The sequence below is a fragment of the Podarcis liolepis genome, assembly GCF_965112155.1.
Source record: "Podarcis liolepis genome assembly, chromosome: 3".
Taxonomy (NCBI): Eukaryota; Metazoa; Chordata; class Lepidosauria; order Squamata; family Lacertidae; genus Podarcis; species Podarcis liolepis.
Genome location: NC_139557.1, coordinates 98,538,994 through 98,553,692, shown reverse-complemented (window position 1 = coordinate 98,553,692; position 14,699 = coordinate 98,538,994). Strand labels below are relative to the sequence as shown.

Genomic DNA, 14,699 nt, shown 5'->3' with positions numbered 1-14,699 from the left:
AGCTATTAACTTACCAATTAAGGTCCTTTTTAACAAACTCCCAGGTTAAAAACGAAGCCACAAGACAATGACATATGAGGAAATAATCATTGAAGAAAATATAATGACAAAAGGATTAATACATTTTTTCTATAAATCTATTATAGAGATTCAGTTTTGCCCTCAGCGAAATTTCAGAAGGTGCTGGTTATTGATTTGGAAATTAAAAACTGAAGAAACATGGAACAGTGTGGGGAGTAAAACTGCCATATAAATCTATATTGGCAATAAGAGAAAGAACCCTTAAAATTGTACATGACTGGTACTAATCTAAAACCAAACAGATCTCCCATGCATTAGAGAGGATGTCCTATTATAGGGACATATCAGCGCATGTGTTGGGAATGTCCAAAAACGGAAAGGTTTTGGAAAAATGTATTTACATAAATATTTTAATTACAAGGCAAACAGTTTCCATGACTTCAGAACTAGCTCTACTTAATTTGTATAGTCTTGATATGTTACAAATTAGAAATAAAGAATTCATAACACATCTATTAACCACTGTAGGAGCAACCATCGCCAGGACATGGAAATCATTACAATTATTGACTATGGATCAATGGTATAATGTAATTTGGTAAACAGTATTATTGGAAAAACTGACACAAAAATTATAAGTAGCAAGAGGCCAGAAGAAACACAACAATGTTTATGCATTTTGTGATTTTGTTGATTATACGAATAATGAGGCATATGGCAGAACAGAACCCATAGTTTACAGTTTGGTATGCATAAAGTACGGTATATATTTTAACTTTCCCTTTTCTCCCTTACTTCTTATAAATTCCTATAAATTAATTTTTTTTTATTCAAAATCCTTTTTCCTAATGGTCAACAATCCAAACATATACACTATTATACATCATTTCATACATTTCATATCTGTAACGATTTATATCATAACACAACTTGTTAATGTAGTCAGAAATGCTTATTTGAGCATATGCTGTTTTAAATTAATTCTCATTTTATGTAACTGTTGCATGTCATATGTCTAAATGCAATAAATAATTATAAATACATTAAAATAAATGTTTGTGTCCTTCTTTGGGCACAATTAAATTAGCTTAAAATGTATCTATATTCTTCCAGATTGGTTCTAATATCTTCAGGACACTTCCACCAAGTGAAAATCCAGATTTTGATCCAGAAGAAGATGAACCTACGTTAGAAGCTTCATGGCCTCATATACAGGTATATTGTTCCTTTGTATAACTATTTGTATTCCCAATTCATGCTGTTTCTGTACAGTGGAACCTCGGTTTTTTATCATCTTGGCTGCCGAACATTTTGGAAGCCGAACGTCAAAAACCTGGAAGTGAATGCTTCTGTTTTCAAACATGCCTTGGAAGTTCAACAGCTTCTGTGGTGCTTTTTTCCATTTTCACCATTCACTTTGCCGATAGCCCTTTGATTTCCGGTTTTCGAATGTTTCATGCAGCAGTATGCTAGTACAGTGGTACCTTGGGTTAAGTACTTAATTCATTCCGGAGGTCCGTTCTTAACCTGAAACTGTACTTAACCTGAAGCATCATTTTAGCTAACGGGGCCTCCTGCTGCCGCTGCGCTGCCGGAGCACTATTTCTTTTCTCCTCCTGAAGCAAAGTTCTTAACCCGAGGTACTATTTATGGGTTAGCAGAGTCTGTAACCTGAAGTGTATGTAACCCGAGGTACCACTGTAGTATGCTAGGATAGCAGTTTTGGAAATGTAATATATACCTTTTATTCCTAAGTAACTATATAGCATTGATTTCCCTTTCACCTCCAAACTCCTTGAACTTGAGGTTTACTCCTACTGCTTTGACTTTTCTCAGTCACTTTCTGAACCCACAGCTTCCATTCTTCAAGTTCGTAGAATCATAGAATTGTAGATTTGGAAGGGAGCTCAACTGAACCTGACCCTCACAGAATTATTGATTACCTTACTGTCAAATCTATATTTGTCTCTACTCTGTTCTCATTTATCTTGATTTCTTTGCTGCCCTAGATGCACCTAACTGTCATCTCATGTCTGATTCTTCTGTACTTTGGCTTGGATACTCTGTATATCCCTGCTAGCAGCATATGGCCCAAAACTTCTGGGCACATGTGTGCTCAGAAGCACTCCTGGTATCTTAAGAATGGTTAACAGGGGATCAGGAAAACATTCCTCTGCACCAAGCCGGAGAGAGGTTACACTTGGTTGCTGAAATATCACAGTAGATGAGGAAAAGAGGTTCTGTCTCTTTAAGAGCCAACACATTTACTTTTATTTGGAACACACTTCTGCTGGCCCTTTACATAGTGGATAAGCTTTTTGCTACTTTTAAATTTGTGAATTTACTGAATTTATAGGTATATTTTCTAAATGTGTCTGTTTTAATCTTTCCTAGCTGGTGTACGAATTTTTACTAAGGTTTTTAGAAAGTCCTGATTTCCAACCTAGCATCGCAAAACGTCACATTGACCAGAAATTTGTACAACAGGTAAATAGTCATCTGAAATATTTGTAATTTTGCTAATTTTGTATGAAGATAATTGGTTGAATCTAAAGAACCTATTCCACAAATGGAAAGGCTTCTTTAGTATGCAGGAGAGCTTCAATCCAGTCAATGCTTCCACTGGCAGAAAAGCAAGTTGTCTTGAAGGGACCCCCAGTTATCTGGAGTAGATTTTCAGGAAGCAGAGGGGGAAAGACTTAAAGCAGGAGCAGCTGATTCTGCTTATGGGAACTCTGGATTTGAGTCAATGTTGCATGTATTATTGTGTAGAGCAAGAAACAAAACTGTGGTGGAGAAACAAAACTGTGGTGGGGCTCATTTCATGGTTAAATTGACCCAAACCTGAGTCATACTGAAATAATGTGCTTTAAATTTTTTAACTATGCCTAAGACTTATTTTTAGCAGGATTTGCTTATGTAACCTATCTTTGTTTCTGGGTTGTGCTCATTCATTTCAGAGGCTTAGGTAGGCTTAAAGGTAAAGGTAAAGGGACCACTGACCATTAGGTCCAGTTGCGGGCGACTCTGGGGTTGCGGTGCTCATCTCGCTTTACTGGCCGAGGGAGCCGGCGTACAGCTTCCAGGTCATGTGGCCAGCATGACTAAGCCGCTTCTGGCAAACCAGAGCAGTGCACAGAAATGTCGTTTACCTTCCTGCCAGAGCGGTACCTATTTATCTACTTGCACTTCGTGCTTTCGAACTGCTAGGCTGGCAGGAGCAGGGACCGAGCAACGGGAGCTCACCCCATCGCAGGGATTCAAACCGCCGACCTTCTGATCAGCAAGCCCTAGGCTCAGTGGTTTAGACCATAGCGCCACCTGTGTCCCCTAGGTGGGCTTAGATAGGTATAATTACAACCAGTTTTAAGGAAATGTTTTATGAACTTATTACATGGCAGTAATATTGTTCCTGTTCTCTAAAATAGGGAAATACTTTTATTAGGACCAACCGAAATTTGACACAACATTGTGGTTTGGTTGGTCCCAATTAAAGGTATTTCCTTGCTGTGGATTTTGTGTGTTCCCCTACCTGCCCGAAGGATTGATGTAGCATCTATGCTTTTGCTCTTTCTTATGTAATGCTGTTTACAAAGAATGAATTCACTGAGAGCTTCCCTGACCTGCATTTATGTGTGAAGTAATTTTTGACAACATGTCACTGAATCAATCCAGTGCTTAATTTTGGTATAGTTTAGAGGGCGGTGGGAGGAATTCAGGTCAAACTTATTTTTCTTTCAGTTAGGATTTAGTTACTGGGTATTGAAGTAATAAGCAATGCTTTATTAATAGCTGTTGGAGCTTTTTGATAGTGAAGATCCACGAGAACGAGACTTCCTAAAAACAGTGCTTCACCGAATTTATGGCAAATTCCTTGGATTAAGAGCATTCATCAGAAAACAAATCAACAATATTTTTCTCAGGTACAATATATGTAGTGTTTGTTTGTTTGTTTACTAAACATACAAATTAATCTTGCAAATGTATTTTAACAAAAATAAAATTACTTGGCCACAGTTTTTACTAGGGTGCTTATCCACATGTATGGGGATTTAAAAAACAAAACAAAAAACCCCACCCTTCTCATATACTTGAAAGCAATGGATTTAAAAAGAGCTGCTGCTGGGTTAAAGGACTAGGGAAATATGGACTGTCTCCCCCTTGAGGTAACTTTCCATAACTTGAGAACATTCTTCCTATCTTCTCCATAAACCCCAAACTGACATGTTGTGTAACCTGGCTGCTATCCTATGCCTACTTAATTCCAGTTAAACTATTGAATTCATTGATGGATGTGAATTATTCACCCACTTCTGAATAAGATATGAATAAAGTGCATCCAAAAATAGGGTTTTTGTCTGTTTTCCTCTTAAAAGATAGGTAGCTTCAGCTGCTTTGAAAGACGGTGTTGTATTCAATGTAGCTCTAAGTAGTGCTTTGCGTGAGCAACACAACTTCTGCTGTGCAACAGGAACTCCCACCCCCATCTCCCTGCACACCCCATAATCTATCCTGGAAGTTTCCCCAACCCTCTGGGGGAAATTGGGGTGTGGCATGGGGGCAGGGGTGGAAAGTCCTGCTGCACAAGCAGAAGGTCCTGCCCAAGGAGAAACAGCTCACCCTTTGCATGGCAGAGGAGGTGTGAACTGCAGATAATAAAGCTGACTCTGGCAACAAGAAAGTTTCAGGGATAAAGTATTATATACAAATAGCAGATTCAGCAACCATTGTTTGCAGATTGGAGGCTTCAAGCATGAAACCATAAGTTTGGACTGTTTAAACATCTGGGCACTGGAGGTTTATTTAGCACTTGGAGAAGTGTAAATGTGCAAGGAATTTCTTTTCCTTTTGAAGGGACAAACTTCAAAGATAAGTATGCTTTCCCTTGATCAGCCGTAGCTCCTGGGGGACATTTATATTTGCCATAGGTGTCCAATGAAGTGGTAATTCACATATAAAACAGGCAGGGCTTTAAGTTCTGTCACACTTAACTTCTGGCCAGGACAAAGGAGAATGATCAAGTATTGCTAGAAAAGTCACCATTTGATCAAATAACTTCTATCCATACAGGTTTATGAAGAAAAGTGTCTTTGTGTTTTTAAAAAGCTGAAACCAGTAGTATTTCAATGTATAGAAAGGCTGCTCCTCCACTATGAACACTTTAACTGTGCTTGCTGCTTGAAATTGCACATTCTTGTTCCAGCCTTGCTGTGCTTTCTTCTATGATTTGGTACTAGACTCCCAGAGCTGGTGCAAGAGGGGCTCCCCCTTCTCCTTTTCCTCTGGCAGCAGCACAAATACCTTCTGCTACTTCAGTGCATCAGCTCTGGAGACATATCTGTAATTCATATGCAACATGCAATGGGTTTTTGAGGGAGTAGTGTGAGAGAGTGGAGTGTCTGCCCATGTCTGTGGCATTGAATTTTCAGGGATGTAATGACATATCCATTCCTCTAGTGCAGACAGACATTTAACTTGTCTCCTTTTCTTTGTGGTTTTAAAAATCAATTTGATGGTTTTCCTCTTTCTAAAATTATAGAAATTAATCAGGCCTGGTTGCTGATATGGCAAGCTTTATGCATGAATGGATGTTTAGTGATGGTGACTTGAAACCGAATATGCAATATGGCTTGGATGCACCCCAACTTACCTCTCTACCTCTAGTGCTAGAGCATTGTTGTACAATATTGCAAATGGATTCCCTTATTTCTAGACTAAAATGAAGCTGAGCTTAGCAATTTAATATTTTTATTTATTTTTTAGATTGGAAATTTAGGCAAAAAAAAGGAAAAGAAAAAAGAAACTGTTGAAGTGTGTGTGTGTTTATTTTCTGTGTTCCATTTTGCTCATATATTGACGGACTGTAAATGTATCCTGACAGGTTTATATATGAAACAGAACATTTTAATGGTGTTGCTGAGCTACTTGAGATACTAGGAAGGTAGGTTTACTCTTTTGCCAGTTAGCCAATTAAGTGGTGGTATTATCATTATTATCATTATTGTTACAGTTTATTACTCACCCTTCACCCAAGGTCCCAGGGCAATTGGCAGAGCCATTTGAGCAATGTTCAAAAGATTTGGTGGATTTGTTCTTGATTTTGCTCCCTGAGTGTGGGAGCAGCAATTCCATGTGTGGAAGGATGGCTGGAAGAGATGGCTGGAAAATGTAACCATAAGTTGGGCTTGCTGGTGATAAATGTAGAACCAAATCCCTGGCCTCTGCCAGCCACTTTCCTCATTGTAGCTTTTCTCGTTGAATGAAATGCCCCTCAGCCAAGCACTCATAACAGACATGATATTGGTTGGATGTAAAACGCTTGATGAAGGGACTATGGGGTGATAAATAATGGACGCAGAAAGGGTTTTAGCACCCATCATCCATGCTCCCTTTCTGCTGCTAAACTTGGCCCTTCTCTTTGTATTTGGAGCACAAGCCTTAGGTAAATCAGGACTGCCATAATCACTTCTGGTATGGCCCAGAATGGTGGCTAATAATAATAATAATAATAATAATAATAATAATAATAATATAATGTTTCTCCTTTGTGTTAGCTTTTATGCCTCAGGTTGCATTTAGCTAATGTACTAACGCATTGTTCCAACCCCGCCTCAGGAGCATCCCATAACTGCAGTGCTGCCCTGGTACATTGTGAATCCTTTCCCTAGCTTCCTGTTAAATGATTTACACCATAAACTAAAATTGTAGAAACACCATGTGATGCTACAACTATGGGATGACTGCCAGGAACCAAGGTTGGCTGAATATGATGCCTGTGACAGCCTGTCTGTCTCTTCCTTTCTCCAAAGCATTAGTTTTATAGTTAAATTCTTAGCTGTGTGATTCTCACCAAAACCATTTCTGCCGGTTCAACTATCATCCCACCTAAACATTGTTAAAGCAGAGAACACTTTTTCAAAAGAATTCAGTAAGAGGATTCCTCATGGTGACTGGCAACTGGAGCATTGCCTAATTTGGGAAGTAAGGTGCTTGAGTTGAAGCCCATCTTCAAAGTACAGTATTCAAAAGGGGCACTCGGAGGCTCACCCCACTTGCTATGAATTGCCTGTTTGGAGAGCTCTTATCTAAACTAACCCCCTACCACAGATTTGTTTCAATGTTTGTACATGCAATATTCACATGCCATGGAATAGGCTTCTGTACCCTTGTCATGGAATGATCATCATGCAGTTTGCATGTTTTTCCTTGTACTGAAGTGTGTCCCATATGGAGAACAAAACGTCAAAAGTTCTTAGAAGCTGCACTGAGTTGATACAAACTTAGCTACATAGATTCTGCTTTGGATTGATTTTGCTTTTTGTAACGTCAAAAGCACTTGCTGCTCCTGGTTGGAAGGATGGGCATCTGATTGCTGAAGAGGAAGGAGCGAGTCTGATAAAGAGTTCCTGAGATTTGCTGCCCTGTAGTCAATGTCTTCAGCAACAGGATTAATGCAATAAATCCTTACAAAGAAATTTTGGATTTAGTGCATTGATGGATTATTCTACATTTTTAATGTTAACTGTACATTTTTACCTTTAAAACGGTACAGTAATCATCTTTCCTGTCTAATTTCTTTCCCCCTACAGTATTATCAATGGTTTTGCATTGCCCCTGAAGGCAGAGCATAAGCAGTTCCTTATGAAGGTTCTCATCCCTATGCATACTGCAAAGGCTTTAGCTTTATTTCATGCACAGGTATGTCTGTCTGTAAATGCTACTGGATTTTAATCTTGATTGGAATACTCTAGGCTATGCAGATATGACCACATGCTCTGATTTTTATTTGTTATTTTTGAAAAGGTTAGCTTACTTTAGTTTAAGGTTTTAGAAATATTTCAGATTCAAGGCAACCCTCGTCACAAGCCTGGCAAATCTGAAACTATACTTGACGATCTGATAAAATTGATAATCTTTACTTGGACTCATGTGCAACTACTCACCATATGTACCTATTTTATAGTTTCTTGCCTTTTATTTTTTGTCTGTTATAATTGTTTTCTCTGTTTTATATACATATTTTTCTCATGTACTTGTTTGATTCTAGGAATGTACAGGATTTGTTAAACTTGACCCATATATTACAGTTTAGAAAAGTAAAGCATGCACCTGGGAGACATGGCTTTAAGTAATTATTATTATTAATTATTATTATTATTAAATTTGTATACCACCCTTCATCCATAGGTCTCAGGGCAGTTCACAACATAAAAATACAAGATAAAACAAAAAATACGTAATAAAAACAAAAATGAAATGAAACAATAACACCCGTTAAAATAGTAGTAGTAGTAGTAATAATGCCACCCATCCAACTGGGTTGCCACAGCTGGATAAATGGGTCCTTACCACAAGTGTCCTCTTGTTAGGGTTCTATTCTTGTTTTAAATGGATTTGTTCTTGTGTTTTTAATTTTCTTATCTGTAAATTGCCTTCAGACAGTGGTTTAGAAGGCAATTAATGAATTCATTACTATTACTATTACTATTACTATTACTATTACTATTACTATTACTACTACTACTACTACAACTACTACTACTACTACAACTACTACTAACAATGTCAGCAGTGATGCTCATATTCTTCCTCTTAGTGTGTAGTTTCTTTCTCCATCCCCCTTCCCATACTTGGGTTGCATGCTCCTTGCTGTCTTACCTTGACTAGGAGGTTCACTAAACCAGGAGATCCTCTCCTTGAAGCTCTCTTGGACCAGTTTTTCCTCCTCCCCTCACAGCAGAGAAGAATGGAGTGCTTGAGATCTGAATTTGAATCCAGATCTTTCAGATCATAAAGTTTAGCCAGAGTTTTATATTAGTCTCATTTTCTGTTGATTTAGTAATTATCATGTATGGATAACATGCTTAATTGCCTTTTAAAACACTGAAAACCTGTGCAATATTATCTTTTTCAACAAAACATTTAAACCTTTTATCTGTGTTTTAGCTGGCCTATTGTGTTGTTCAGTTCCTGGAAAAAGATATGACGTTAACAGAACCGGTAAGTGATATATATTCAGTTTGGAAAATTTTTGGTGCACTTGGTTTAAAAAATAATAATATTAGTTCCACTATGTTTGTTCAGCTCTCCTCATTGTCCACATGTGCCAGAGGATTTAGAATCAGGGAAGGGTCAGTGTGACTACAAATAATGGTTTGGCTACTAAACCATGCCAAATTTTGCAAGCATGACGGCTTGTTAATAGGAATTGCCTAATTCATAGATCTAGACTTTGCTTGAATTCTGAACAAATTAAAATAATTGAATTAGCAAGACTCTCGAAATTACTACATAGACTTTTCACCTCTGGGAATTTTACATTAAGCAGTGTTTATGGTGGACCAGACTTGTTTAACAAAGCTGATATTGATAAACATTTGACCTACATGAAAAAGTGGAGTTTAGTACAGACATTTCTAGCATTACATGTACTTCTTGTCCCACAAATTTGTATCCCACATTTCTGTTAATATGTGCAATAAAGACAACAAAATGGAACCTGAATAAAGGTATTGTTAAATCAATTTAAGATTGAAAATTAAGGAATGGTGTACTCCTTTGGTGTTTGTTGAAAGATCAGCGTTTGTCCAAATAATTGGGAAGTGGGAAAGACTCCTATATGCCACTACTGATAGCATGGTTCTGACACTGAGTGAGCTAGATGGACTAATGGTTTATCTGACTCCTTGTAGTTTCTTGTGTAATGTGTAAATGGTTTTTTAAGTTACCGTGTACATTTTTGTACAGATAGAAAAATAAATTCAGCCTTTAAAAAGCTGTGAGTTGAATTCCAAGAGAATAATAGAAGATACTATAACACTAATAAATGTATGAATTAGCCTTCGAAAACACAGAGCTAAAACAGTTTAAGATATGACTGGAACAGAACTGCACTCAAAGTCAAGGTGCATTTATCTAAAATTATATAATTATAGTACTCAAAATTAAGGTAGTCTTTCTGTGCATTGTGAGTGACTAAAGGTATAAATCAATCTTAACAGGTGTGTAATGACTCCTATTAAATTATTTTTACAACCTAGGTTATCAGAGGATTGCTCAAATTTTGGCCCAAAACATGCAGCCAGAAAGAGGTCAGTTCTTATTAATTTCCATATATTGAATTGCAAATAATAATAATACTTAACAGGCCAGCATGTCTGAACGTTGTTTATGCTACCTGTAATATTGCTAATAAGTAGGATTCTACTCATATTTTAAAAATAATTGTCTTAGCACTGAAGTCCATCCCTTTGTGGTCAGTGTCTGTATATGGAGGTATTCCTCGAGCGCTCAAGAGTTTGGTTGCCAAATCCCTCTAGAATAACTTACTGTTTGTCACAGATCTGTTCTGTAGCCACTTGTGATGTGACTAGAATCAAGCCCACATGCTTTTCTTTATAACAGGTCATGTTTTTAGGTGAAATTGAAGAAATCCTGGATGTTATAGAACCAACACAGTTCAAAAAAATACAAGAACCTCTCTTTAAACAGATAGCCAAGTGTGTGTCAAGTTCACATTTTCAGGTATAACACTGCATTTTCAAATTTTTTAACAGACTCTATGCAACCTCATAGTCCTCATAATTCCTGTATGTATATTTCAGGTTGCTGAAAGGGCTTTGTACTTCTGGAATAATGAATACATTCTGGGTCTGATTGAGGAGAACATTGATAAAATTCTGCCAATTATGTTTGGTAGTTTATACAAGATCTCCAAAGAACACTGGAATCCGTATGTATTTTTTAGCATTCAGTCTTTTGAAAGTTCCTTCAGATATTCATACATTAACTGCTGTGGTTGTGGGATAGCTTAGTTGGTAGAGCATGAGACTCTTAACCCATCGGTCATGGATGTTTTCATTTAGATTCCTGCATTTCAGGGGCTTGGAGTGGATGGCCTTTAGAGTCCCTTCCCACTCTACAATTCTGTGATTCTATGATTTCAGGATTGTGGGTTTGAGCCCCACTTTGGGTGAAAGATTGCTGCATTGCAGGGGTTGGACCCATCTAGTTCAGCATGTTCACACAAAGGGTAGTCAAGTCCCTATGGGAAGCACACAAGCAGGACATGAGCACAACAGCACTCTGCCGCCCCTGCTTCATAGCAGCTGGTGTTCATACTGCCCCTGATACTGTACGTAGAACAAAGGCTACTAGTTATGATAGTTTATGTTCCAGGAATTTGTTTAATCCGCTTTTATAGCTGTCCAAGTTGGTAACCATCACTACATCTCACAGTACCCGTCAGCCTGCAACTTGGGTTCATTTAACTTGTTTCTTCAAATGGTTTTAGATAAACTTAAGTTCTAAGTCCTTGTAAATGGAAGCCATTATGAAAGTGCTTTTTTTCTTGCAATTGTGGCATTTATAACACTATTTGAACATAGGAATTTGTTGAAAATAGCATTCCCTATTTTGATGTTACATTGTGATGCATACTAAACGCTTCCAATATTTGAACTATGTAATATTACAATGGTAAGAATAAGTTCAGCTGGATTAGCTGGAACTCCTTCCCAGCGTTTAGTAACTTGAAAGGCAAACATCCCCAGAGCACGTTGAGTCATGAAGCTGCCTTGTATTTTATACAGAAGGGAAACAAAAGTCAGACATTCAAGACAAATGCTGGAACACAACATTTCTCTCTTAATTTAACATTCTACTTTTCCTTTTCTTCTAGGACCATTGTGGCATTAGTATATAATGTGCTGAAAACACTGATGGAGATGAATGGGAAACTGTTTGATGAACTCACAAGTACTTATAAAGCAGAAAGACAAAGGTATTTACTTCTTTCACCCACCTCCATTTTGACTATACAAAATGTGCCTGAAAACATCCTCTAGGTAAAGGTAAAGGGACCCCTGACCATTAGGTCCAGTCGTGACCGACTCTGGGGTTGCGGCGCTCATCTCGCTTTATTGGCTGAGGGAGCCGGCGTACAGCTTCCGGGTCATGTGGCCAGCATGACTAAGCCGCTTCTGGCGAACCAGAGCAGCACACAGAAACGCTGTTTACCTTCCCACTGGAGCGGTACCTATTTATCTACTTGCACTTTGACGTGCTTTCAAACTGCTAGGTTGGCAGGAGCAGGGACTGAGCAACGGGAGCTCACCCTGTTATGGGGATTCGAACTGCCGACCTTCTGATTGGCAAGTCCTAGGCTCTGTGATTTAAATGCTAATTTGACATTATGGTAAATTTGTAGCTAAATAAATCTCTCCCCACTAGCCTCATCAAGCAACCCCGATGCTGGTCAGGAAGGCAGCTCTGTGGCCTTGTCCTACCATGCCAGTGGCACCTGGTAGAGACCTTGTAAAAGTGTCCTGGCACTGTCAGAAGCGCAACTAACAATGACATGACACAGGGCCTTTTCAGTAGCAGCACCTAAGCTGTGGAACATTTTCCACTAGGTAGGAGATCTGTGTGACCCCTTCCACTACAGTCAACACTCTTTAAAAACCTTTTTGTTTCGCTGGCTCCTTGGTTCCTTTTTTATCCTTTGTTTTTCCTGTTGAGACATTTCCTGTATGTGGCGTTTTGCTGCTTCTTTGTTGATCAGTATATTATTTTATTATTTGCTTTGTGATTTTGAGTTTACACTGAAAAGCTACCTTGAAGGATGTTTTGGGCAGAAATGTGGTCTAAAATATTCCTTATAAATCTATTCAAGGAACGGATAAATTTTCCATCCAAGTTGCTGGGGCACTGAGTATTCCTGGCATAACATTGCCACTCATTCTCTCCTCCCACTTCCCAGTCCTCTCAACATTGGAAAGGACATTGCTCTAGGGCATTCTCTTCTTTCAGAGAGGACAGCTTTTCTGCTGCCAGCGCCTCTATTAAACTCCTTTATCTGCAGTGGATTGGAAAGTCACCCCAGAGCCCTCTGGGCATCTCTCACTACTTGTCCAGCGACCTGGGAAGAAGTGCCTCACATGATGCTGTTGGGCCAATCCAGGAGCTGTGTATGAGGTCCACTTCAGAACCAGTAGGTGCTGTGGGTCAGATGCGGCTTGTAAGCTGCCAGTTAGCCACCAACAGGCAGTGGACACCAGCTCACGCTATGATAAACAGGACTTCTGATACGCTTGCTTTATCAAACTCGTTGAGTGCACAGCAACCAAAGACTCATATTGATTTACTTTTCTACAGAGAGAAGAAGAAAGAGCTGGAACGCGAAGAACTGTGGCAAAAGCTGGAAGAACTAAAGCTAAAGAATGCTGTGTCTGACCAGCCGAGCAACACGTCCTCCGTGACAAATGCACAAAATGATCAAGTGCCAAATGAGAGAGACAGCCTCTCTTTGTGAGGCATGTTTTATACACATTTTTTAAAAAACTATGTAAAAATGCAAAAGAGAAACCTCATCAGTATATTTGAAATGGCCATTTTTCCCCCTCTGGCAAAATGTAAATGAAATTTTTTGAACTTAAATACAATAATTGAATGTGACATTATTTACCACAGCATATTGTAAATTTGTCTCTAATCATTGCTATATTGTCACTTCTGACATTTCATAGAAATGAATTTTATCATCCATGATGTGTGTGATTTAATTATGGGAGTGGTGAAAATTATGACTTGAATTTTTCTCTTTTTTTATTGTGTTGCACATAGGCATAGAAGCCAGCTATTTACATTTCCCTCCAGTGTGCTTTCACATTACTCCAGACTTTGGCTGAGATTCTGGAAGATACTTCTAGGTTTTCTGTATTTTCTCAGATTAATGCTGTAGTTGTATTCCTACTTATATGGGAGCTAGCCCCATTGAACTTAATAGGGCTTGCTTCTGAGTAAATGTGTCTAGGATTGAATAGCAATCTGTATCTGAATGAGATATTCATCATCTGTCCATTACAGATTTCAGAGCTATTCCTACATAAAGAGGTTCAGAGAGCAAAGCGCTATGGGGATGGAGTGTAAATGAAGCACAAGTTAAAAATATGATACAGCACATGTGAGCTTTATGATTGGATAAAGAGAAACTGTCATTGGCTTCCACTCAACAGTTGCTTTGCTGTGCTTGGCTCTCATGTCTCTCTTTAGTGAGAAATCAGTCATTATCTGTCTGGTCCTGTAACTGGGGGTGGAGCCAATCAATGGAGCTCCTAACTTAGCTCAGGACTCCTTGTAGAGAGCCTAGCAGTTTTTGCTTTCAGCTTGGCTCTGCAAGATGGTCCAGTCTCTTATTAAAGGTGCAATTCCTATTCGGGTATAGAAACATCTGTGTGACAAAACAGTTCCTTGTTTTGCTTTAAGAAAAATACAGTGTGCTTATTTAAGATGGGAAGCTGACTCTAGAAGTCTTGTCTGTTTTTTACTTGATCAGGTGGTGTGTTGTTCTTTTTTTTTTTTGCAGAACTTTCTATCAGAGTACCATTCCAGTCTCTTAAATTGCAATTGTGCAGAAAATGGTTTTGTATTGAAAGATTGAGGGATTGAGCAGCATCAATAAAGTCTTTATGTTTGTAATTAGTGCTGTATATTACCATCTTTGTAGTTTTACCATGCCAGACAGAAGGATGATTGTGGTTTTTTTTGGGGGGGGGGAGGGCTCTCAAGAAAGGTATTCAGATTTATGTAAAATATAATGAAAGGACTGAACAAAACATGGGCTGTGAAACTGAAAAGGAGAGAAGTTGGCAAAAGAAATGTATGTACATAAGTCTCTG

At 38.4% G+C, this 14,699-nt stretch overlaps 1 protein-coding gene across 1 annotated transcript in view; it reads left to right on the top strand.

Annotated features, from left to right (window-relative positions):
* PPP2R5A (protein phosphatase 2 regulatory subunit B'alpha) overlaps positions 1-14,499 on the top strand; it is a 44,992-nt gene extending 30,493 nt beyond the window's left edge. The window contains exons 3-13 of the mRNA XM_083494605.1: positions 1,135-1,236; positions 2,416-2,508; positions 3,814-3,944; positions 5,903-5,962; positions 7,611-7,719; positions 8,968-9,021; positions 10,062-10,112; positions 10,426-10,545; positions 10,626-10,753; positions 11,702-11,803; positions 13,177-14,499. Coding sequence (XP_083350731.1) covers positions 1,135-1,236; positions 2,416-2,508; positions 3,814-3,944; positions 5,903-5,962; positions 7,611-7,719; positions 8,968-9,021; positions 10,062-10,112; positions 10,426-10,545; positions 10,626-10,753; positions 11,702-11,803; positions 13,177-13,333 — 1,107 coding nt within the window. The 3' untranslated portion in view covers positions 13,334-14,499. The remainder of the gene's footprint in view (positions 1-1,134; positions 1,237-2,415; positions 2,509-3,813; positions 3,945-5,902; positions 5,963-7,610; positions 7,720-8,967; positions 9,022-10,061; positions 10,113-10,425; positions 10,546-10,625; positions 10,754-11,701; positions 11,804-13,176) is intronic.
* Positions 14,500-14,699: the final 200 nt, after the last annotated feature.